The sequence below is a fragment of the Camelina sativa genome, chromosome 9, assembly GCF_030686135.1.
Source record: "Camelina sativa cultivar CO46 ecotype springtype chromosome 9, ASM3068613v1".
NCBI classification, from domain to species: domain Eukaryota; kingdom Viridiplantae; phylum Streptophyta; class Magnoliopsida; order Brassicales; family Brassicaceae; genus Camelina; species Camelina sativa.
Window position 1 is genome coordinate 38,251,743 of NC_141888.1, and position 23,149 is coordinate 38,274,891.

The 23,149-nt window shown below is 35.6% G+C and overlaps 5 protein-coding genes, 2 long non-coding RNA genes, 1 other non-coding gene and 1 pseudogene across 11 annotated transcripts; 6 read left to right on the forward strand and 3 right to left on the reverse strand.

Moving 5' to 3' along the window:
- Nucleotides 1-2,012: 2,012 nt before the first annotated feature.
- On the reverse strand, nt 2,013-4,866 carry LOC109124540 (bifunctional aspartate aminotransferase and glutamate/aspartate-prephenate aminotransferase). 2 transcript variants are annotated; one of them, XM_010430838.3, is made up of 10 exons: nt 4,417-4,866; nt 4,006-4,270; nt 3,823-3,916; nt 3,635-3,738; nt 3,297-3,545; nt 3,107-3,220; nt 2,948-3,031; nt 2,685-2,855; nt 2,487-2,600; nt 2,013-2,359 (listed from the first exon to the last, which is right to left on the reverse strand). In XM_010430838.3, the coding sequence occupies exons 1-10, from the start codon at nt 4,545-4,547 to the stop codon at nt 2,219-2,221; spliced, it is 1,467 nt and encodes a 488-aa protein (XP_010429140.2). In that variant the 5' UTR covers nt 4,548-4,866; the 3' UTR covers nt 2,013-2,218. The 2 variants fall into 2 exon arrangements, with proteins under 2 accessions (XP_010429140.2, XP_010429141.2); XM_010430839.3 differs by having other exon boundaries at nt 4,456-4,839.
- Nucleotides 4,867-4,885: 19 nt separating this feature from the next.
- On the forward strand, nt 4,886-6,795 carry LOC147939263 (DNA oxidative demethylase ALKBH2-like). Its single transcript, XM_087466780.1, has 7 exons — nt 4,886-5,099; nt 5,171-5,250; nt 5,407-5,500; nt 5,644-5,862; nt 5,964-6,080; nt 6,167-6,359; nt 6,458-6,795. The coding sequence occupies exons 1-7, from the start codon at nt 4,992-4,994 to the stop codon at nt 6,646-6,648; spliced, it is 1,002 nt and encodes a 333-aa protein (XP_087322906.1). The 5' UTR covers nt 4,886-4,991; the 3' UTR covers nt 6,649-6,795.
- A 61-nt stretch (nt 6,796-6,856) lies between these two features.
- On the forward strand, nt 6,857-8,850 carry LOC104713669 (putative FBD-associated F-box protein At5g53635). The gene is made up of 3 exons (XM_010430842.3): nt 6,857-8,012; nt 8,111-8,254; nt 8,360-8,850. Exons 1-3 carry the CDS (start codon nt 7,002-7,004, stop codon nt 8,648-8,650), a joined length of 1,446 nt encoding a protein of 481 aa, XP_010429144.3. The 5' UTR covers nt 6,857-7,001; the 3' UTR covers nt 8,651-8,850.
- Nucleotides 8,851-9,596: 746 nt separating this feature from the next.
- Nucleotides 9,597-11,444, forward strand: LOC147939264 (uncharacterized). Of its 2 annotated transcripts, XR_015564986.1 has the most exons (4): nt 9,597-9,873; nt 9,964-10,048; nt 10,398-10,470; nt 11,279-11,444. It is a non-coding gene; the product is annotated as an uncharacterized LOC147939264 (long non-coding RNA). The 2 variants fall into 2 exon arrangements; XR_015564987.1 differs by lacking the exon at nt 10,398-10,470 and having other exon boundaries at nt 9,738-9,873.
- Nucleotides 11,445-12,022: 578 nt separating this feature from the next.
- LOC104713670 (uncharacterized) lies at nt 12,023-13,644 on the forward strand. Its single transcript, XM_010430843.3, has 5 exons — nt 12,023-12,298; nt 12,412-12,488; nt 12,620-12,743; nt 12,832-13,131; nt 13,232-13,644. The coding sequence occupies exons 1-5, from the start codon at nt 12,176-12,178 to the stop codon at nt 13,499-13,501; spliced, it is 894 nt and encodes a 297-aa protein (XP_010429145.1). The 5' UTR covers nt 12,023-12,175; the 3' UTR covers nt 13,502-13,644.
- Nucleotides 13,645-13,809: 165 nt separating this feature from the next.
- On the reverse strand, nt 13,810-13,882 carry TRNAR-ACG (transfer RNA arginine (anticodon ACG)). Its single transcript has one exon. It is a non-coding gene; the product is annotated as a tRNA-Arg (tRNA).
- Nucleotides 13,883-16,160: 2,278 nt separating this feature from the next.
- Nucleotides 16,161-17,622, forward strand: LOC104713671 (ras-related protein RABH1d-like). Its single transcript, XM_010430844.3, has 4 exons — nt 16,161-16,424; nt 16,670-16,740; nt 16,817-17,017; nt 17,125-17,622. Exons 1-4 carry the CDS (start codon nt 16,308-16,310, stop codon nt 17,357-17,359), a joined length of 624 nt encoding a protein of 207 aa, XP_010429146.1. The 5' UTR covers nt 16,161-16,307; the 3' UTR covers nt 17,360-17,622.
- Nucleotides 17,623-17,935: 313 nt separating this feature from the next.
- Nucleotides 17,936-19,707, reverse strand: LOC104713672 (UDP-glycosyltransferase 84A1 pseudogene; annotated as a pseudogene). The gene has a single exon (XR_015566194.1). The product of XR_015566194.1 is annotated as a UDP-glycosyltransferase 84A1 pseudogene (transcript).
- Nucleotides 19,708-21,891: 2,184 nt separating this feature from the next.
- Nucleotides 21,892-22,433, forward strand: LOC147939265 (uncharacterized). Its single transcript, XR_015567097.1, has 2 exons — nt 21,892-22,087; nt 22,182-22,433. It is a non-coding gene; the product is annotated as an uncharacterized LOC147939265 (long non-coding RNA).
- The last annotated feature ends 716 nt before the right edge of the window (nt 22,434-23,149 follow it).

Sequence of the window (23,149 nt, forward strand, 5' to 3'; positions counted from 1 at the left end):
CAAAGATATAAACCTGACTAAGCACATCTTTTATTTGTTCCACAGATTCGTTTAATTGGTTTGTCAAAAATTTAGAAAAGTACAAAAAAAAAAAAACTGGAATTGCATGGTTCAAGCATTCATCTAAGACCTGATATTTGGTTTTATGAAAATAAATTCTCATCGATTGTCTTTCGTACGTCAGTTGTTTCTCTTCTTCATGAAATCGCTAACTATGGCATCATAACCCTTGAACGAGCGTTCTTCGCCATCGACTCTGTGGATAAAGCCCTTCTAATTCTACAAAAACTCGTGGACAATCAGTTCCTCATCCATGAAACCTAAAAGTTTTGAGCTGTCATCTTTGTTGATGTCGTAATCCTCCGGCTCATCTTGTGCAACCCTAGTGCAAGGTTTATCCAGAAGTTATAGGTTAGACTAGCAGCTGTTGTTGTTTTTGAAGGGATCTTATCCATGAATTTATCTATGAACCGGTTGAAAACCTTGTTGTCCTCTCCTACTTGGTTTTCTCCCAGTTTTGCCTCTTTTGGTTTTCCAAATATTGCGTAAGCTTTGTCTCGTTCTTCTCTTGATTATATCTTTTCGACTTTATCTTCTTCGGTCTTCACTTCCTTATCAAGCGTTGCAAGCAAGCCCTTCCTATTACCTGCTTTCATAGATATTGCCCTGTCAATAGCCGATTGTTTAATCATACCTTCACGTAGCTCATTGATCATATACACAATACCGCTGGGGTGAGATCGAATGCTGTGAACATCTGTTCCCACCGTAAACTTTGATGAAATGTATGCTTTAAGAGATATATCAACGTTCTTTGTTAGTGTCAAAGAAAGTTCTTGTGCTCCCATCTTGCATAGCTCTTCTTTTTCACACACTTTAGTAGCATTTGTCAGTATGGTTCGTTTCAAATACTTGAAATAAAGAAGACGACGAAACATGGTGGTCGAATAAGCGTCGGAGAAACCACACAAAAAAAAAAAAAAATGAACGAAAGCAAAGGATGGAGAAGCAAGAAGAAGCAATGTTCGTTACTGGAGAAGATAGTCGCTATTTAAAGAGAACATGAGTTCTCAGATTTCCATTTTATTTTATACATTCCCCTTTTTTTTTTTTTTTTGGTCTTTTAACATATTTTCCATTTTCTTCTAAAGTAAAATAGGAATAAACAAATTTCCATTTCTTTTTTTTACGTCTTAGTAATTATGGACCTTATAATATAATAAGATTATGGACCCTTTTTTTGGTAATATGAAAATTATAGACCCCTTTTTAATTAAACTTTAACTAAATTTTTTTTTTTTACAAAAGAAAAACCAAATTGTATGCCCCTTTATGTGGTGGGCCCCTGGACATCGCACTGCTCTCCCTCCCCTTTGAGCAAGCACTGCTGCTAGGTCTCCGCGACTTCACTTTTTGGATCGGTTAGTTCAGTTATTGATTGATTGAAAGATAGAAGGATGCCGAAGTAAAATCTGGTTCGAAATTAACCGGTATATTTTTTTTGATTTTATATAAGCTTCAATCAATCAAGTGATTTTTGGTTCATTTGATTTCTGGTTGAATTCGAGCGCGGTTTGGTTTGGTTTGGGTATTGGTCAAGACCGATCTAAATTTGGTGAAGACCGGTCTAATTTGGTACTACCTAAAGAAACTGAACGTTGGACCAGAGCCAAACCAAAATTCTGGAATAACCGAAGCAAAATTAAATTCTACCGATTGGTTCAGCCAAGACACTGAACCCGAACCATAAACCAAAAATGTCGGTTCGGTTACTCAATTCGGTAATTTATCCCTCCATAAGCAGCTACTTTAATTTGTAAAAAGTATATTCAATCCTTGTTGTCTGAAATTTGAAACCTTTCATGTTAAGCATTGCCTTCGAATTCGGTAACTATGATGAACATAAGTTGCAATCAGCGTAGAAATTGTTGTTGTTTCCAATCGACGACGTATAAAGGAAAAGCACGTAATGCTTGAAAGCACCATTAAAAAACTTTTTACACTTCATGAAATAAGAAACAACCTTAAAATTCTTATAAACGATTTACATGAAGAGAATGGTTTATTGTTACATGAACTTGAAGAAAAGAACAAAGCGTATACAAAGAGACTTTTTTTATTATTATTGGGTTGAAGACAAAATGTGTATATAGTTTACAACAGGGCCGTTCCGTTTCAGCATAAACAATCGAAAAAACACAGTTTTGTGTCTGGACCTTTACACGGAAATAGTGGCACGGAGTGGCTTAAGGGCTTTCGTGATCTTCTCAACAGCGGCTCGTAGAACGTCGAGAGATGTGGCATAGGATATTCGAATGCAACTATCATCTCCAAAAGCATCACCAGGAACCATTGCAACCTTTGAAAACAAACAGAGAGCACAAAAAACGAACATGTTAAAACAAAATAAAACATATCAAATCACAATCTTTCTTAAGACCAAAGTTCAAGATCTGTTTTGTACTTCTTGGGGATAAGGAGCTTACCTGAAACTTGTCAAGAAAGTATAATGCAAGAGACGACGAGTCACTGATCAAACCAAAACCTTCAGCTTCTGATCCATAGTAAGCACTGAAGTCAATAAAGAGATAAAACGCTCCCTGCAAGTAAACAATGCCAACAATCAAGAAAAAGATGAAGAATAAATGAGCTAGTAATAGCTTTGTATATAGAAGGAGAAGCACCTGAGGTTCAGAGATTTTAACACCTTCGATAGCACCTAAGCTTTTAACCAAGAAATCTCGTCTTTCTCTATACGCTTTAACCATCTCTGCAACTGTTTCTCCTCCAGCTTTGCCTAACCCAAGTGCGGCAACACCTGCTTTCTGAGAAATGCTACTAGCTCCTGAAGTAACCTTTTAAGAAAAACCAGAACCAATTCCATCTCATGATTGCTGCTTTTCTTCGATAAAGGTTTAGAGTGAAAAATGTTTATATATAGAGATACCTGGCCTTGTAATTTACTGCAAGCTGCCACTATATGTTTAGGACCAGCAAGATATCCAAGCCTCCAACCCGTCATTGCGAAAGCCTTTTACATATCATATGATCAGCAAATAATTTGCTTGAAATAACATCAGAAGCAACTCAATGACAAAACTGTTACCTTTGAGAAACCGTTTATTGTCATAGTTCTTTCATACATGTCTGGTAAAGAAGCAAAGCTTGTGTGCGTTGCTGGCGCATAAATAATGTGTTCATAGATCTCATCCGAAATCACCTACAAAAGAAACAGACTTTTTTCAGCTTAAGATAAACAAATTGAAACAGATCGAGTAACTTTTTACACTATATACCATAAGCCTTGGATGCTTAGCAATGATCCGTGCAATCTCTTCAAGCAAACTCTTGGGGTAAACAGATCCAGTAGGGTTGGAAGGAGAACAGAGAATAAGAAGTCTAGATTTTTCGGTTAATTTAGACTCAAGATCCTTTGGATCCAATAAGAAATTATCAGAAATCTTGGTAGGAATAATCACAGGTGTTGCATCAGCCAATCTCGCCTGTTCTGTGTAGCTCACCCAGTACGGTGCAGGAATTATAACCTACAACATACAAATTCACTGTTATAAACAAAACCATATCCAAAGAAAACAAATAAGAAAAATTTAAAAGAAGAGTTGGTTTAATTTACTTCATCACCAGGAGAACAAACTGCAAGCACTGCTTGAAAGATACTTTGTTTAGCTCCATTGCTAACCAATATTTGATCCGGCGCATAAGACAATCCATTCTCCTCTGCAAAGAAACGAATACAAACGATCTTGAGTCCATTCAAGCATAAAGGAATTAATTAACAAAGCAAAAGTGTTCTCCTTTTACCTTTTAACTTGCGACATATCGCTTCTCTGAGTTCTGTAATACCTGTATTTAACGAATACCTAGTGAAACCTTCTCGAATCGCGTTGATCCCAGCCTATATATGAAACAATTAATTTCAGAACAAACCAGAGAGAGATAGACAAAACATAAAACATTCCAAACAACTTGGAGAAATGTATTAACCTCAGCTACGACTTTGGGAGTATCAAAATCAGGTTCTCCTGCAGCTAGTCTGATAATGGGAACACCGGATTGAGCAAGAGTGGCTGCAAGATCGGTGACAGCCATAGTCTTGGAAGGTTTTAACGATTGAACTCGCGGGCTAAGTGACATATCTACTGATGATGATGATGATGATGATGATGATGATGATGATGAGAGAGTCTCTGCCTCATTTGATTTGGTCACAGCACAGATTCTAGATGACATATTCCCTGACTTAGAGTACCTAATCATCACAGACACACGAGACCTAAATCAACTACATTGAAATCTAAGAAAAAACACTAATCCGAATTCAAAGTTCCAAACTTTGAGTCAGATATCGGAAAGAGAGTAGCTATTGCATCGTTATTAGAGACGAACGAAACTCACGAGGAGAAGGAGAGACGAAGGGGTTGGAACCGAACTGACCCGATTGGTTTCTTAGAATCTGGGTGTGATTCACCTCTAGCAGCGACGGCGGAAGCGGCGGAAATGACGGCGGCTGAGCTTTGAGAAGCCATTGGAGAAGTGGGTAGGTAAGAAGGGAGATAAAGAGTCGAGCTTTGAGGGGGGGGGGGGGGGGGGGGGGAATTTGTATAGGACAGAAGCGGAGAGAAGGTGGGAGGAGTTGGTGGGTGTGAAGTTATGAAAATGAAATATAAAAATTAAAAAAAAAAATTACTATAATTTTGTAGAATTAAGTAAATTAGCCACCAAACCCTTTATGAATCTTGCAAACCAGAGTTAGAAAAGCTAGTCGCCGGCGGCTGATGATGATGTCACCGGGAAGATCAAATGCTATATTTTCGTTTTGTTTTTTTTAATACTATAATTCAATATAAATATAATTTCAATAATTAATTTTTTGTTGTGATATTCTGGAAAATAAAAAATTAATAAAAGTTAGAAACGTATATCGGTTTGTTCAACTAATGAAACCGGTGTGAATTTTAATTTGTCTCAGCATGTCCGGTTTAGCTCGATTTAATATATTTTCCGGTTTACCGTTTTCGTTTAGAATCAGAAAAATTAGAGTAATGGAGGAGAATTACGTCTCCACCGCCGCTGACAAGGTTCGTTTTCCGGCCGTTTACTCATCGGTTTTGATTATGTACCTGTTCTGATTTGATCCATTTTTGTTCAGTCGTCTGATGGAACTGGCAAGGTACTTGGTGGCGGTCAAATCACGGCCAACGAGGAAGCTGAATCGCTTAATGAGACGAAGTAGTAACAAATTTCTATTTTTAATCTTAGATTTATTGGATTGGGAAAGAAGCAATTTTTTTTACTGGTTAAAAAGTCCGATTTTGTCTGATTGAGTGTGATTTTACTGATTTAGAAATGGTTTCAAGTCTCTCTCTCTTTCAATGTTTCTTACAGGAAGAACTCTTCAGGGCACAAGCTTAAAGAAGAAGTGACTTGTAAAGATGATTCAAATTACAAGACAGGACTCCACCATTACCATCAAGATCAGGTTCATGTTCTTAACCATTACTCCCTATTGAAAACCTTTAAATTTATATACTTCGAGATTATCACAATATAAGATTAGTCAGTGCAAAATTATATATGAGGTTTAACACATGATGTTGTGTGTGTGTGTGGTTTGATGTGTAGCGGAGGATGAGTTTGACATCCATTGTGGCAATCAAGTCTCCTACCTCATCTAGTGACGCTCCCATTAGGAGAACCATTGATCTTGGCCATGGAAGCGACCTCATATACATTCAAAGGTTTCTTCCCTTTCAACAATCTTGGACTTTCTTTGATTATCTCGACAACCATATCCCTTGGACCAGGCCCACCATTCGTGTCTTTGGTCGATCTTGCCTTCAGGTTTTTCCCACTTCACATGAATCCTATACCTTGCTTAATCGTATCTGTGTATAGTTTGTGTTTTTGTGGCCTTCTAATCCATATGCAATTGCCACATGTAGCCAAGAGATACTTGTTATGTTGCAAGTAGCGGATTGACTGCGCTGGTGTACAGTGGATATCAACCTAATGCTTATTCGTGGGATGAGTTTCCACCTCTCAAGGAGATTCTGGATGCTGTAAGATTGAAACTCCTGTGTTTTATGTCCTCTGTGTGTTCTTAGTGGTTGTTTGAAACTAAAAAGTTTCTGTTTTGTTATGTCAGATTTACAAAGCGCTTCCTGGTAGCAAATTCAACAGCTTGCTGTTGAATAGGTACAAAGGTGCAAGTGACTATGTTTCTTGGCATGCAGATGATGAAAAGATTTATGGTCCAACTCCCGAAATTGCTTCGGTTTCGTTTGGATGCGAACGTGATTTTGTCTTGAAGAAAAAGAAACACGAAGAATCTTCACGAGGTAATAATAATGGGACCTTTTGAGTCAGGACATCAAACAGAGTGTTTTCCTGCAAAAACAGGAAACAAACATTTGTTTGTTTGTGTGTGAACAAACAGGGGAAGGTGGACCGGCATTGAAGAGGTTGAAGAAAAGCAGCAGAGAGAATCATCAACAAAGTTTGACATTGAAGCATGGATCGTTGCTAGTGATGAGGGGATACACTCAAAGGGACTGGATTCATTCTGTGCCAAAGCGTGCAAAGGCAGAGGGTACTCGTATCAACCTCACCTTCAGGCTTGTTTTGTAATCCGAGGCCATCATAGACAAGAATGTGGGCTTGTTTTTTTTTATCTCCATTGACATTGACTAGGCTTCCCTTATTAATTATGTATAAAACGCTAATCGGTGTAGACATTTCAAGAAGCTTTACTAAACCGAAATGTTTTGGAATTAACCATTGGTTCGGGTTGGACAAAACCTAGTTGGTTTCAGTTCCAATCTTTTTAATTGGATGACTTTGATTAGGGTTAGGTTAAGTTAAGTCGAAAGAAGACCACTAGTGGTTGTTTGAAACTAAAACGTTTCTCTTTTGTTATGTCAGATTTACAAAGCGCTTCCTGGTAGCAGATTCAACAGCTTGCTGTTCAATAGGTAGCGACTATGTTTCTTGGCATGCAGATGATGAAAAGATTTATGGTCCAACTCCCGAAATTGCTTCGGTTTCGTTTGGATGAATTGTTTGTTTCTCTGAAATTTGTGTTATACAGAAGAAAGGGTATGAAGGAAGATAGAATAAGCCAATTACCAGATGATTTGATTTGTCAGATACTTTCTCATCTTCCCACAAAGGATGCTGTTAGGACAAGTGTGTTGTCCACCAGATGGACAAATCTCTGGCTTTGGCTTCCTTGTTTGGAATTTTCACTTTTTGGAATCAGAAAACGCACTCCCTTGAGTTTGGCTAACAGGTTTTTCGATTCCAGTAGGGTTTCATGCATAGACAAGCTAAAGTTAACTTTTACCAATGTATATTCAGACATAGTAGACGGTGCCTCTTATCTTACGTCATGGATTGATGCTGCAGTTAAGCGTAGGATCCAACATCTAGATGTTAAGTGCCATGTAAATGATATATATCGTTTTGAGATCCCCTTGAGCCTTTATATGTGTGACACACTGGTATCCTTGAAACTTGATAAGGTGGCATGGGCTAGTGCTGAGTTTGTTTCCTTCCCTTGTTTGAAGACTATGCATTTACGCAACAATACGTTTCTTAATGAAGCCGCTTTCGAGGCACTTGTCTCATGTTGTCCTGTCTTAGAAGAGTTAGAGATTACCGGATTTGAAGATTTTCCAAACGTACATAGGGTGCAATCTCAGTCACTGAAGAGGCTCACTATCAGACGATTACTGACTATAGAGTTTGATTATGTTCCTGAACTTGTCATTGATGCTCCTCTACTATGTGGTTTGAAAATCTTTTATTTAGCAGCAAATATCATTATAACAAACACTCTGGAGTCCATTGCCAAGTTAGATATTAATCTCAGCTTTGGTTTTGAGGGTTCTGACGAAGAAAGCGTTTCATCCAAGAGAAGTAACATCCGCAATTTTCTGTCCAAGATCTCGAGGGTCATGGATATGACGATATCTTCTTCCCACACTTTCAAGGTATATATATACATATATATATATATATGAATTGGGAATGCACATTTAATACAACGATGAAAAGTTTCTAACCCACTATACGTTATGTCTGGTTACAGGTCATTCATCAGTACTCCAAATTAGAACCGCTGCCTCAATTTGGTTACATGTCACGCCTGTGCCTCGATCTCCATGCATCCGAACTGAAATGGTTGACAACAACATTTCTTGAGAGCTGCCCGAATCTGAAATCTCTCGTTTTGGTGATTAAATTTTTTTGTTGAACCCTATGATATTTTTCTCATGTCTATGAAGTTAGTTTCTGCTATATCATTTTGACTATGTTTTCTCATTTCCTTTTTCCTCAGGCAACTTATGAAAGTGATCTGCGCTCTGAGGATATGGATCAGATCAGTTTTTCATCTGTGCCCAAGTGTTTGCTATCATCTCTAGAATCTGTTCATTTCGAATTCAGATACCTAGCCGAAGGATATGCTGTAGTATTTAAGCTAGGGAAATACTTCCTAGAGAATTCGGTAGTCCTCAAGAAGCTCCATTTGCATTTGTTATATCATCCAAGAAGAGATGACATCTTCCAGGAATTCCTCAGATTCCCTAGAGGCTCTACCGAATGTGAGGTTGTCGCGTCCTTTGATTGATAGAAGATTAGAGGTTTTACGATTTTTGTGTAGAGATAACGCTAATATGAGTAGTAGTTTGATGGTTGGTTTGGCTTTTCAGATGATATTGATATTTACTTGGGGTGGTTTTTTTTCCTCATTGGTTTCTGAATTTCATATGACCTTAGTTTAAATTTTTACGGATTCGTCAATCCCATCAGGTTAGACCCATTTTCTCATGCATGCTTGTCTCCCTTTCTCCCTCATTCTGTCTAGGAAACTATATTTGTGAAGATTCAATCTAATTGCTCACGTGAATTTACTTAGTTCACGGTTTGATTTTAACCGCTTCGTCTAGAGAGTTACTCAAAGAGTAACAGAGCATAGACACATGATAGACGAAAAAGTCTAGTGATCAAGCAGAGTGTTAAGTTAAGAACAAAACTAGTTAACTTAAAGCTATAATACTATGTACAAATATATAAAACGAATGGGGAAGAGATACCAACAATGCAGATGAAGAAAGGGGGTGTGGAATAGCTTTGTTTGAGTCTCTGTTTTTGAGTTGTTTGTATTAGCTCTGTTTAATAGTGCTTTATAGTTGTTTCTTATGGCTTCGTCTAGGTAGTCTTTCTTTGGCTCTTTTGTAATGACCTTTTTAACGAGGAAAAAAAATGTGAAGGAGAAACTCGATTAATATATGAAGGAGAAATTATCACTTTATCAGTAGTTAAGTTTCATACCTATAGAATGAGCATATGCCAAGTCACAGATGGAACATTCTCCAGAATCTGATACATGCATGGTAGGTTTCAACCTCTCCACCAAGATAACAGCAACAGAGTCTAACTGTGTAACATCCCGGATTTTATATTGTGTTATGATGGATCCTAATTAAGCCCAATAAGGCCCAAGAAGAGCTAAGTCACTAATTCGACAAGGGTAATTGTGTTAAACGTGGATGCACTCATATCGCGCCGTCCTTGTTTTGTCGAGAGAAGAGAGTTTGTAAACCCTAATCCTAAGTCTCTCTCAACGTCGGAGTTCACCATCATCACCGGTTTTCTCATGTTTTTGTCATTGCCATTGTTGAGAAGGAGAGAAAGAGGTCACGGAGACTTGTTGATTCGCCACCGTCAATCACCGCCCTTAGTCAAGCCATTGTGAATCACCGGAGTTTGAAACCATGTGTTAACCACTGTCAGCGGAGATGTCAGCCGCTGTCTCCGTAGCAGCCATAGCCATTGTCGAGGCCGTTCAGGGTAAGGGAACCCTACTGTTCTTTCGTAACTTGCGCATGAAGTAAATGATGTTGTCTAATGATCTGTTGTTGTTGTTGTTTCATGTTTGAGCCATGAGGATCTAACCGCTGAAAGCTTTAATGGCCGCGTCGATGTCAAGCGGCCGATCAGATCTGTCGAGTAATTGCCGAGAAAGGTAATCGGCTGCACCTTGCCTCGTGTTGTTGTTGTTGTGTTTTGTTGATTATTGAACCGAGTCTAAACCAATGAATCTTAACTTATATAAGACAAGAACCGTAACTTAATTCATTTGGACGTGAGCTGACTTATGGTTTGGTGGTCACGTGTGGGAGTGTGGTGTTGTGCTATTAGTTTGAGTTGAGATTTGATTATGAAACCAAAATTCATGTGACGTGAAAGTGGAATTGTGGTATATTAAATTATTAGATTACGGTCTAATTAATTTAACTGAAATATATCAAAATTAATTAAAGACTTTGGTTTGGGCTGGTTTAATGTAATGTTGTTATCTTAAACCGCTGTAGATTGAGAACTGTTGTTGAACCGGGTTTTCGTTGTTGCAAGTACTAAACCGAGGATGCTATTTGTGTGGTCAAGGTGAGGACTAGTTGGTGTCTTTTTCATATGCCGATATGTTTAGATAGTTACTTAGTTTAAGGTTAAGCCAAGTATACCTATGAATTATATATATTAAATAATCTTAGTTGATTGTTGAGTGTATAATAATATATATATATATAATATATTTACTAAATAAAGGATAAGGAAAAAGAACTAGTAATAGGATTTGAAAATTAAAAGAACTAGATATTTAAAATGGATTGCGTGGTGTGTGATATGCATGTTTGTATGATAAAATAAATTGTTTGAGTGTGGGGAGAAAATGTGCCAAGAGGCACGAAGAAGCGGGTGAGCCGCAGAGAGTCCTACAAGGAGAATTCCTTGTAGTTGTGTGGTGGTCTACGGGCGTGGAATGCGGGTAGATCAGGATTGGCTGACGAGCCAACGTGTTGTGCGTGGAAGAAGTGCGAGAAGCATGAGGAATCCGGATACGCAAGTGAAAAAGTGCAGGAAGAAGTGCGAAAGCATGAGGAATCCCGTAATGCACGGTAATGAAAATGTGCAGGAAGAAGTGCGAAAGCATGAGGAATCCCGTAATGCACGGCGACGGAAATGTGCAGGAAGAAGTGCGAAAGCATGAGGAATCCCGTAATGCACAGCGTTGTTTATGGGACGTAGTCTCATATGTTTGATGTTTGTGTGTCGTTGACACGTGATTGATTGCTTGTCTTAGGTTTAGACTTTGTGATGGTCTGAGCATGTTTGTGTATGAAGACTTCGTGAGCCCTAAGGCTTGCCCTCGCTGAGTAATCTTAGATTGCTCATCCCTCTCTTTCTCTTGCAGGTAACATTGAGGAGTAGATGATAGAGTTGGTGTTGGTGTTAGGAGCTGGAGATTATTCTTTTATTTTCCGTTGTTGGATTTATCAAACTGGTTGTTAGTTTCGGTTTAACGTTTAAATGGTGGTTTGAAAGACGTTTAAATTGAATTAATGGATTTTTCTTGGTTATTTTCGGTTAAGTATGGTTTACTTGTGGTATAAGTTAACCTGTGACATGCCATAGAAATTGGGTGTTACAAACTGCTTCACAACAGTTCCTCGAGTTGGCCTATGCGTAAGTAAGTTAATGGGTATACAGAGAAATCCCCCTTTCGTCACTGATGTTAAAACAAAACCAACCACGAAACCTCCTAGTATAATGAAACAATGATACCTCTCAAATAGACTGAACCTACCTAGTGATTAAAATATCTTGACAGTGATTTTATTTTATATTTATACTATTACTAATCTATTGCAGTTCATAAAATAATGTAAAACATCTCGAGAAGAGAATTATGTACACATTAAGTTTTTCAAATTTTACAATCTCAAAATCATCTTAGAAATTTCCAAATTAATTTTGTCGTTCGTGTAATATGTTTATGTAACCTATATCTATATTTAAAAAAAAAACTGTTTGGTATTTTGGATAGCTTTGATTTGAATATTGATGATGTATTGTAAACTCTGTTTTTAAAAGTGATCTAAAGATAGACGTTACAACGAAAAAAAACAAAAGCAACGTCCACTAAAATTTTTTAAATATAAATTATTTTGACAGAACATAAAGCGAATAAGAAAAAAAAAAAAAAAAAAAACCTTTTCTCACTCCCAAACGATATTTTCAGTTTTTTAGAATTGTGTAACCTTTTTTTTTTTTTTGATCAAAAGAGTGGAAGAATCAGAGAGAGAGAGTTATGGAGGAAGAGAAGAACAACGTCACGGCGTTAAACGATCCGCATCATTCCACCGCCGATCTTCTTTCTTGGTCTGAGATCCGCCGTCCCGATTATTCCACCGCCGCTAACCGCTCTAACCAGGTCTTTTTTTCCGGCGAGAACTCATCGTTTCCGTATGATTCCGTTTCGGTTATGATACCGACGAGTGCGATTTCGTTCTGATTTATCCCAATTTGTGTGTTTTTTGTTTACAGCCGTCTGATGGAATGAGCGAGGTTCTTGGTGGCGGCGGTCAGATCACCAACTCTGAATCCGAATCGCTTAATAAAAAGTAATCGGTTTCTATGTCTCTCCTCTCGATTTTGTTTAAAATTTTATCAGATTTGCTTGATTTAGGGTTTTTGGTTTGATTAGATGATGAAATTAGGGTTTTAAATTGAGAAAAATGGTTTTGCTGTTTAGTGTTTCGTATAGGAAGAACTGTTCGGGGCATAAGCTGAAAGAGATGACTGGTAGTGACATATTCTCTGATAATGGTAAAGATGATCCAAATCACCAAACTAGAATCCATTACCATCAGGATCAGGTATTATATATATGTCACATTTTTAAGGATTCAGTTGATGGTAAATGGGGAATGATGTTTCTATGTGATGGTTTTACTGGTTTTGTAGCAAAGTCAGATATCTTTCAGCGGTGAAGAGAATGTGACTCCTAAGAAACCAGCTACGTTAAACGAGGCTGCAAAGCAAAAGGAGCTGAGCAGGACCGTTGAAACGGAAGCGGATTCAAAGAGCAAGAAGAAGCAGATATCCAACACCAAGAGTAAAGCTATGAGAGGTCATGATATCTTTGCATCTCCTGAAACCCAACCTCGCCGCTTGGTAGCTGTGACACAATCAGAAGTGAAAGGAAATAAGAACGCGGAGGAATCCGCACCGAGGAGCTCTCGTGGATCTGTCAAAGTCTCTACTGTAAGTAGTGTCCTTGATGATTCCTTGTACGTACTGTGATGATGTTAGTTAGGGTGGCTTGAAAAAACTGACCTGATTCATATTTTTTTTTTGTTAAAAGGGGCAAAGCGGCAACAGGATGTTTAGTGAAGAACATGTTGTGAAGTCATCAAGGAAGATACATAACCAGAAGTTTCAAGAACTGACAAGCAATGGTATCTTCAAATCTGATAAAATCCCTCCTGGTTATTCTGAGAAGATGCAAAGCTCAGCTAAGAAACGGGAAATGAGCGGCCACAATATATTTGCAGACGGGAAGTCGGAATATCGAGATTACTATGGTGGCGCAAGGAGACCTCCCGGTGGTGAGAGCAGCATTTCGTTGGTCTAAAATGAAACCTCCGAGATTCTTAATAATATGTTCATGTTTAGGATTTAGTTTTCTTCCTTAAGTTGTGTTTACCACAAGTGGTTTGTGTTCGTGTGGTCTTTTTGTCTATGCTCTTTATTCATAATAGATAACTTCAACGCGTACTCGTGTGTTCTGTTCTCTTTCTTTTCCTTCAATTATTGATTGGGCAGACGAGAGAGACTACATAAATTACTAACACTTTACTGTTTACAGGATGATCCGTGAAGTCGGTGTACGACGTCGTTTGGAGACGAGAAAGATTATATTAAAAATTATCATCAAAGAACCGACTCCACTGGGGATCGAACCCAGAGTCTCTGGTTTCGTAGACCAGCGCCTTATCCATTGGGCCATGGAGTCATTTTGGTTAAAAAGATCAGCTTAACTAAAAGAATAGCTATTATGAGTGAATGCAGATGACCAACAAGCATTTGCTTTAGGAACAGATGTTTATAATAAATATTAGGGGCACCATTTTGAGAAATAGTCCGATAGTGTAGTGGTTAAATACCTTGTTCGTTCGAGTCCTAGTACTTTTCCTTATTCCTAGTTTACTTTTTACAAAAATCATGAACAACTACTCAGTTTGTATTTGGGCTGGGCAAATAGAATACTATACAATGTTAAGTAATATCCGTTACACAGAGATGATGGACAAACAATGTTAAGTAAAATTCCAAGTTTTTTGTTTTTTAAAGAATATAAACCTTTACCTACCATGCCAATGCATATATACCTCATAGCATCTAAAACATTACTACTTTCTAATAAGCCTTAGGAGCTAATTAATTAAAAACAAACTGAGTAGTTGTGAATTTATTTACTAGTGTGTTGTTAATGGTCAGAATATCATCAACTTGTCTTTTTTTGTTAAAAATAAGTAACTGTGAAAAAACGAGAGGGAATTTATGATTCTCATATTAGTAAGATCATATAACCTATACAATGAAAAATGTTCAAATCAATTAATGTATATATAGATATCACTGAACATATATATGTTTATGTTCGGTTGCCTATTTAAACATCCATTTTCTTACAATAAAATCAAATCCAATCAAAGAAAGAAAAAAAAAAAGCAAAAAAACTGACTAAGCATATCCTAGTTATTCTTATGTTTTCTCTTTTTTTTTTTTTCTTTGACAATTCTTATGTTTTCTCTTCTTATCATCAAAAGTGTGAGTAGTTACGTGTACGACGAGAATGATCCTGAGAGTGACGAAAGCGTTGAAATTCTTTACTGAAGGTGGATGACATTTGTTATTTAAAAAGTTAAAAATGATATACACATATTAGACGGTTTGGTTACCATGCAATACAAAGATGATATATACTTTTAATTGTTTATATATTCATATTATATTATAACTATAATAAGATCATCTATATATAAATTATTTGATACATTTGAGTATAGTTTACATTAAATTCTATATAAATATAAAATTATATGTGTGATTGTTTATATATTGCAGCAAATTAGTTATTCTTTGGTTATTTGAAATGTTAAATAAATACTAACAAAAAAATAAGTAAAATATATGCAAAATATAAACAAAACATAAGTAAAATATTTTTACATATGTGATTTTATAACACATAAAATAGACTCTCAGATATCATACTATTTATTTTTTATTATTACATTAGTATTTTGTTAGTTTATTAAAAGTATTTTTTCGTATAAAATTTTAATATAAGTTTTCAATTTTCATGTGGTTTTTTATTTTATTTTTAAACATCTAATATATTTATAATACTCTATTGATATAAATAAAGGCTAGGAAATATAAAATAGGAAGAATAAACGGAAAGAAGAAGAAGAGTAAACAGAGAAGGCTAATTTGGGAGATACAGAGAAGGTGAGTTAGGGTTTGTTGAGCGGCTGAACTAGGTCTTCTGTTATTATATAGAAAATGAGACCCTCACAACTCCCTCGCAAATTTGCTACGTTACTTCCCAAAATACACGCAACCCTTCACCAAACAAATAACAATAAAATTCCTAAATGTTAAACGTTTGGCTCATGGATTCGACTTATTAACAAAACATGTTCATTTCACTTTAAAAAGTTTTGCGAGAGAAATGTGAGAATATTGCTAGGGTCCTCCCAATTCAATCGCAAATTGATAAGACATATCTTCTGGATTGAGTTCTCTGAAGTCCCTATTTGTAACGGATATATAATGGAAAAGCTATTGTATATAATAACATAGTGTATATACTATATAACTATATATACTAATATATATAATGTCACTTGGCCGACCACAAAAAAATTTAAGCAATGTCACTTGTTAGTAAGGACAATGTTTGTTTGTCCTGTCTCGTTCAACCCAATCCAAACTTTTCATATTGTTAGTTTTAAATTTTTATAGAAATATCCATCCAATATATAGTTCTCCAATTTCCTTAGAAATAATTAAAGGTGATATTTGCTTTTGCATTTTATACAAAAGAAAGAGTTCACGTAAGTCTTTTGTGGTATATAACAAGGCTCATACCATGATGTGGTATTGGCTTACACTAGGAGGTTCATTTGAGAGGGAGACCCGAAAGGCTTTTTACTGATATGTTCTTTTGGTGTCAACGGACATAAATTAATAGAGAAAGGGCTAAAATGTACTTTTCAGAATCCGTCCTAGTCGTCGTCGTGCTTGGCTGTTTCTTCACTTTCCAAAAATAGACTCTCCTTCTTCTCTCTATCGAATACGTTTAAACATTTCTCTGAAAATTTTGAGAACCTGATTCCAACTTTTTTTCAATTTTAATAAAAAGAAGAAGAATGGCGTCGGTGTCACCATTGGCGAAATATAAATTGGTGTTCTTAGGAGATCAATCTGTTGGAAAAACCAGCATCATCACTCGTTTCATGTATGATAAGTTCGACACAACCTACCAGGTATTTCTCGGTCATTGAGATCCTCTTGTTCTGTTTTTTTTTTTTTTTTTTTTTTGGTTATTTGATTTGAGTCTTTATCCACACGGTCTCTCATCTATCACCATTCATCAATGAAAAAAAAGATAAAAAAAATCGTAATTATCACCTTACCATTTGTTAATCACGTAAATATAGGATTATGATCAGTACACATTGGTCGTGGTTGATACAATACTGAATGTAAAATTTCATTGTTACATTGGCAGGCTACTATTGGAATTGATTTCTTATCGAAAACAATGTACCTTGAAGATCGAACTGTTCGTCTACAGCTATGGTAACAAAATTCTTAAAAAGTCCGGTCGTTTTGCGCAACGTAAAAGCTAATATTATTGTTAAAAATTTATGTGTAGGGATACTGCAGGACAAGAAAGATTCAGGAGTTTGATACCAAGTTACATTAGAGATTCTTCTGTTGCTGTAGTTGTTTATGATGTAGCTAATAGACTCTCATTTCTCAACACATCCAAGTGGATCGAAGAAGTCCGCAATGAAAGAGCTGGTGATGTTATCATTGTTCTTGTTGGTAACAAGACAGATCTTGTTGAAAAAAGGTAAAAACATTATAAGCCAACATTACCACTTCTCTGTTTTTCATTTGAACATGTGTTTTGTAATTGTTCTTTTCTTCTTATGTACGTCTCTTTGTGAAATTGGTTAGGCAAGTCTCGATTGAAGAAGGAGATAGCAAAGGTCGTGAATACGGAGTTATCTTCATTGAGACGAGCGCGAAAGCGGGGTTCAATATTAAGCCGTTGTTTCGAAAAATCGCTGCCGCATTACCGGGAATGGAATCATATTCAAACACTAAAACTGATGATATGGTTGATGTAAACCTGAAACCTACTTCGAATTCATCCCAAGGAGATCAACAAGTAGGAGGTTGTTCGTGTTGATGATCAGAAGAAACATAACTAAGAGATATATCTTTGATTTGATGATCAAAAAGAACCTTAGATCGTCAGGTTTAGATCTGATCAGACTGGTTCCATCAAATATCATTGTGTTCTGTCCAAATTTCTATATTTGGCATGTTAGTTTCCACTGTCAACACATATATTTTATGTGAATTCTTAGTTGTTTTTACCATGACTCTCTCTACATGTGAGTGTATTTTTTACTTGACAATGAAGCAATACACTTTTTAACGGTGTCCAAATATAGTCCGTATGTCTCTCATCCATAGCTTGTGGTGCAATATTGTGCAAAATGATAGTCAAAATCAAATGGTTTTTTGCTTGCATGGAGAAAGCTGGATTTGATCTAAGGTTTTTATTGTTGGATTGTTGTTACGTGAAGAATCTTTGCAGTTTTCAAGGGTATATATTAGGTGATCAATTTAACTATTCATATGAAATTTTACATATCAAAACGACAATCTTTATGAAACCTAAGGAGTTTAAATTTTTATTTTTATTTTTATTACTTTATTATTCTTTAAAAAATTATAATTTTATTCATAGTAGTAAGCATTTTAAATAGATTATACCATATTAATTAAACCTCCACCCACCATGGCTAATATGTAGGGTATACTTTCAACTCCCTCTATAATTTTATGCATGCATGTTGGGTTTTTCTTGCGAATTAATTAAGTACATTAACCTCTGAAACTCCCACACTTAACTTCTCCATAAACTCCCATAAATTCTTATCTGATGATCCTCCAGGAGCAACTGCGGCTTCTGTCTTCCCCTTCCATTTCAAAGCATTTTTCCGCAACTCCTCCGCTTTATCCCCAACTGTCGCTTCCAAAAGCTTCTCCGTCACTTCCTCCCTAACTACAACCCTATTGTCCATCGCTCCACGACCAAGCCTAACTCCCATCTTGAAAACGTCAACGAGATAAACCGTGTTGGTGACTTGATCTCCCCATTGCGGTAAACAAACCACTGGAACTCCAAAAGACAAAGCCTCCATTGTCGAATTCCATCCACAATGAGTGACGAAGCACATTACTGATAGATGAGCCAAGACTTGCTCTTGAGGACACCAATCCACAATCTTTCCTTTACCTCTACTAGTCGCATCTAGTAGTTCTTGAGGCAAGACATTAGTCTTGAGATTTAGTGCTTGCATGGGAGGTCTAATCACCCACAAGAACGATAAACCCGATTTCAAAACTCCGTGAGCGATCTCTTCCATTTGTTCTTGGTTGAAGTATGCAACCGTCCCGAAAGAAATGTAAACAACGGATGATTTAGGTCTTGAATCTAACCAGTCGAGGCATTGATCCGACGATTTGCACATGTCAGCACTTACATCAGAGGTCACCGTCTTAGCGAAAATGGAAAGCGGTCCAATAGTTTTGATTGGACATAAAGTAGACATGTAGTCGATCACTTCTTGTTCTAGGGCATCAAAGGAGTTGATTAGAACACAGAAGGGCTTCCTCAAATTCTTGAATTGTCCAAGAATCGCTTGTCGCAATCCGGCAAATTGAGAAGAAGGATGGAGAAAGTTAGGGATTTCGTCGTGTTTCAAGAGAGGAACACAAGGGAGCTTAACATCAAGTCGAGGCTCTGTTTCTGTCGGGAAAGAAACAGCGCCATTTTGGTAATGGTAATAAGCAGAGAAGCAAACGCAAGACTGGACCCAAAGAAGTGCACAAGGAATGTTGAACTCTTCCGCCACATCGCAGACCCATGGAATGAAGGGATGATTGATCAGACATGAGATGGGCTCGTTCTTGTCCTCGTATCTTCTCACGAGTTTAGACACGTCACGTTTTCCGATATTCTCGAGATGTGACATGTATAAAGGTACTCCACCTCTCTGGGAATCTTCTTCTGTCCATTCTTTGTCGAAAGACTCAAATCGTATTGAACCGGAACCAACAGGTTGAAGCTCACTGTCGACAATCTTGTTGGCTTGTCTCATTTTACTCGCCCAAAACTCTGGAGTGACGAAGGTAACGAGGGTTCCCTTTGAAGCTATTAGCTTTCCGAGACGAAGAAGAGGACTGACGCTGCCTTGTCCTACAAATGACACGAGCATTACATGAATCGGACTCGAAGGTGAAGAAGATTGAAAATACATCTTGTCAACTATGAAAACAATATAATTGTTTGTTGAAGAAGACACGAATGCTGTTTTTGCATACAAATTAAGATTCTTGATTTATAAGCGTCAAGAAATTTGTTCAAACTTAGTCACTTCACTAACTCTTTCACTCTCTCTCTCTCTCTCTCTCTCTCTCTCTCTCTCTCTCTCTCTCTCTCTTCAAAATTATTGAATTCTAAGGTTAGCTAGGTAAATCAATTAATTATTTTCATATCCCCAACTAAATATAGTACAATATTCAATTCGATTGTACGTTGTAACAGTATTGAATAGTTGAACAAAATAGTTCCCATGTCTTCTCGTAACCTCGCCCACATAATTGAATTGAAATGACCTCAAATTGAATGAGCTAGCCAACCACTTCCTTCGACATGATCAAATGGACAACTTAAGTTTTACATGACATATATTTCTGAGCTACATAGCCACACAAGACATGCCATCTAAGGAAATGCCAGTATAGCTATACCAAGAAATGTATTAATGCGTGATGACATGCAAACCTGATTCATAACGAAAAGGGGTTCACGTAAACCCGGATCAAAGTATCAAATTATATAACCTGACCTGACCTAATATAGGTATTTTATAATAAAAACATGAAATTAACAAGGCAAACTATATATATTGTTATGCACAGATTATGGAAGAAGAGGGTAGAGATGTTTACGTTAGATAATCTCAGTGCATGTGGTGATTTTTTTTTTTTTTTTTTTTTTTCTGCTAAACTATAAATATCATTGAGATGAATAATCAGGTTTTTTTGTATAGAATCTAAGACATTCTGCATTTTGGATCCTTGGCAAAAAGAACAAGGATACAAAAAAATTTGGTAGTAAGTTATGAAGGTTTCATCGCAGCCACGAAGCCATTAGATTGCGGAATTTTCTCATTTGTTTTCTTGCAGTATTCTGGTAACCTCTGATATTAAAACAACTGGAAATATATATATTTCCAAGATTAATTAGTCTTATGTCTCATTGCGACATGCATCATGGATAACAACATTTTCTTAAGTCTTAACTTTTATCGACCATGTAACTGTAAGATTACATTATATATGTCAGACCAGTAACAATAACGAAACAACTGAAGTTAGAGCATAAGAGATGACAATTTGATTTGATTTGATTCATCTGAAGGTGGAACAAACAAGTAGAAGTTGTATAAACCAACTTAAGAAGTACAATAAAAATACAATGATTACCAAATTTAGAATAATTTGCTTGTAACACTCATGTGTCTTGAGTTTAATTGAGTGGTTAAACATTTGATCATTGTCTCACTTCTTAACGGGTCAAAGATTTCAACTCATACTGTACTTGGTCCACGAGTTTTGTTGTGTTCTGATTGACACCTCGAAATATAAGTAAAGTAGTTTTAGTCATCTTCAGCAGTGATCAATTTGAAATTAGAAGAGGAACTGAATTTTGGAAAAAAAAAAGATAATAATTTTTGAGAAATATCCCATTGTATACATTTAAACAAAAAAAAGTGCTCTATTCATCTATCCATTTCCAAAAGTACAATTTCTTAAATTTAAAAAATTTATAAAGCTTTATAAAGTTTATAAGATAGGTCTTTGGAGATTCGATCCAAATATTTTTTAGGTTTTTAAAAGTTTTTAATATATTTATAATATATATATATATATATAATTTGACACACATATAAAGGTAATTTGTGTATATTTTTATAAGTTTACACACATGTTAAAATAAATATCACATTTTTAATGGTATTTTAAATAAAATTTAACAGAGGAACATTTTTGAAAAGTTTTTTTTGGAAAAATGTATTTTTGAAATTTCCCAAATAAAAAAGAAGGAAATCGCATTAGACTCTTTTTCTCAGTCTTACAAGTGTAAAACATGTGTCAACACCTTTAGAATTATAAATTTATGCTTATCTTTTGTTTTTTGGTGAGAGTTTATGCTTATCTCTGTATAAACAATATATAATTGTAACTATAACTACTTATAGTTTATGTAGTATTTTAAATTATTATTTATTAATTAAAATTAATTTGTGCTTTGAAAGAAATTTAAATTGAGCTCTAATTTTAACTACTAATATTAGAAATATGGTGAAGAAATAATTTATTTTAATTAAATAAAATTATAAAAGGATATGGTATTCTTAATTGGATAGATATTTGTACTTTCTTATTCATAAAAGTTTTTAGTACATATAAGAATAACTTCCTGTTTTGTTTTGTGGTCAACAAAGTATAATAACTTACTATTATATTATTTTTAAAATAAATATTTATTTTCTTAAATAATTTACCTTAGCAGGAGAAATTTGCTAATTTTAATAACTTAGCATAACTTCATTGGATAAGCTTGAAAATGATAAATTTCATAGATTTGTTCTATTATATATACATATACAAACTCATATTAAATACATCTCTTTCATATCTAACTTCAGTGGAAAACTTAAAAAAGTATTCTTATGGGTAATCCGGCAGATCTATGTCAGATAAGCTACTTCACAAATGAATGTGGCTTCTGCAAGAAAAAGATTGATCAAAAGCGTGATGACATTTACATGTACAAGTACGTTTGTATTAATTTTTTAAAGCATTTGATACTCTTGTTTTATCGTAATGTATCTAAATTGTATTGTATTCTTTTCTCGTCATCAAAACAGTGACACTCCCTTCTGTTCGGAAGAATGTCGAGAAAAACAGCAGGAGGCTGACAAAGAGAAAAGAAAATTGGAGAAGATGTTGGAGAATTGGAGAAAAGAAAACTAGAAAAAGCAGATTCATAAGAGCATGACCATTGTACATCCTCAAATGAGTGTCTCTATCTTTTAATAATATTAAAAATAATACTAATCTATGTTTAGATCTTTTAATAATATTAAAAATAATACTAATACTAATCTATCTTTTAACAATGTTGATGGGATTTAACAAAATTAGGAGTCATGACAGTAGTTTTCTTATATATTTTAATAGTCAATATTTCCATTTTTAAAAGTCAAACCTCATCATGTATTATTTATATTTGAAGAAAAGATATGGTCAAAACTTCTTGCATATGTACCAAAATTTTCTATGGTAAAAAATCTAATAAGGCACATATTCTATTCTTTTTAGATAAGTATTTTCAAATGATTAAGTAAAATCTTTTGATTATTCGTAGACTTTTTCTGAATTTTTTTTTTCATATGCATGGAATATAACACCTCTAGTTTGGAATACTCTGGATTTTTTATATAATCGTAATGATGACATGTTGGAAAATAAAAATTAACACTGCATGTAACATTATATTGTTCAGGCTAATGGAATCAGCTTTACTCTTTGTTTAACATTGATACCAAAAAAAGAGTTATCTCTTTGTTAATTGTATGTTTATCTTATTTTTTGAAAATAATTGGTTCAAACTCTTGACTGGACTGGGACGCCGGCTGGTTTAAGACGCTGGCTGACCCGACTTACCCACACGGCCACACCATATGGAGCGAGTAAAAACTTATCATCACGACTTGATAGAGTTAATGAATAAATCTTTGCACGCTCTTCGAATGCGGCTCGAGTAACGTATTGGTCAAACGCATGGCTAGTAAGCAACTCACCTGCTCGGACTAACTGCGCCACAATTGGATAG

Coding starts and splice junctions, on each gene's coding strand:
- LOC109124540 (XM_010430838.3), bottom strand. CDS start 4,547: ATGGCTTCTCAAAGCTCAGCCGCCGTCATTTCCGCCGCTTCCGCCGTC. Junction 3,221..3,296: donor CTAAGCATCCAAGGCTTATG/GTATATAGTGTA, acceptor TTTCTTTTGTAG/GTGATTTCGGATGAGATCTA. Junction 3,032..3,106: donor CAATAAACGGTTTCTCAAAG/GTAACAGTTTTG, acceptor GATATGTAAAAG/GCTTTCGCAATGACGGGTTG.
- LOC147939263 (XM_087466780.1), top strand. CDS start 4,992: ATGTCCGGTTTAGCTCGATTTAATATATTTTCCGGTTTACCGTTTTCG. Junction 5,251..5,406: donor GAATCGCTTAATGAGACGAA/GTAGTAACAAAT, acceptor TGTTTCTTACAG/GAAGAACTCTTCAGGGCACA. Junction 6,360..6,457: donor ACACGAAGAATCTTCACGAG/GTAATAATAATG, acceptor GTGAACAAACAG/GGGAAGGTGGACCGGCATTG.
- LOC104713669 (XM_010430842.3), top strand. CDS start 7,002: ATGTTTCTTGGCATGCAGATGATGAAAAGATTTATGGTCCAACTCCCG. Junction 8,013..8,110: donor CTTCTTCCCACACTTTCAAG/GTATATATATAC, acceptor GTCTGGTTACAG/GTCATTCATCAGTACTCCAA. Junction 8,255..8,359: donor ATCTGAAATCTCTCGTTTTG/GTGATTAAATTT, acceptor CTTTTTCCTCAG/GCAACTTATGAAAGTGATCT.
- LOC104713670 (XM_010430843.3), top strand. CDS start 12,176: ATGGAGGAAGAGAAGAACAACGTCACGGCGTTAAACGATCCGCATCAT. Junction 12,744..12,831: donor TCCATTACCATCAGGATCAG/GTATTATATATA, acceptor CTGGTTTTGTAG/CAAAGTCAGATATCTTTCAG. Junction 13,132..13,231: donor GATCTGTCAAAGTCTCTACT/GTAAGTAGTGTC, acceptor TTTTGTTAAAAG/GGGCAAAGCGGCAACAGGAT.
- LOC104713671 (XM_010430844.3), top strand. CDS start 16,308: ATGGCGTCGGTGTCACCATTGGCGAAATATAAATTGGTGTTCTTAGGA. Junction 16,425..16,669: donor AGTTCGACACAACCTACCAG/GTATTTCTCGGT, acceptor TTACATTGGCAG/GCTACTATTGGAATTGATTT. Junction 16,741..16,816: donor ACTGTTCGTCTACAGCTATG/GTAACAAAATTC, acceptor ATTTATGTGTAG/GGATACTGCAGGACAAGAAA.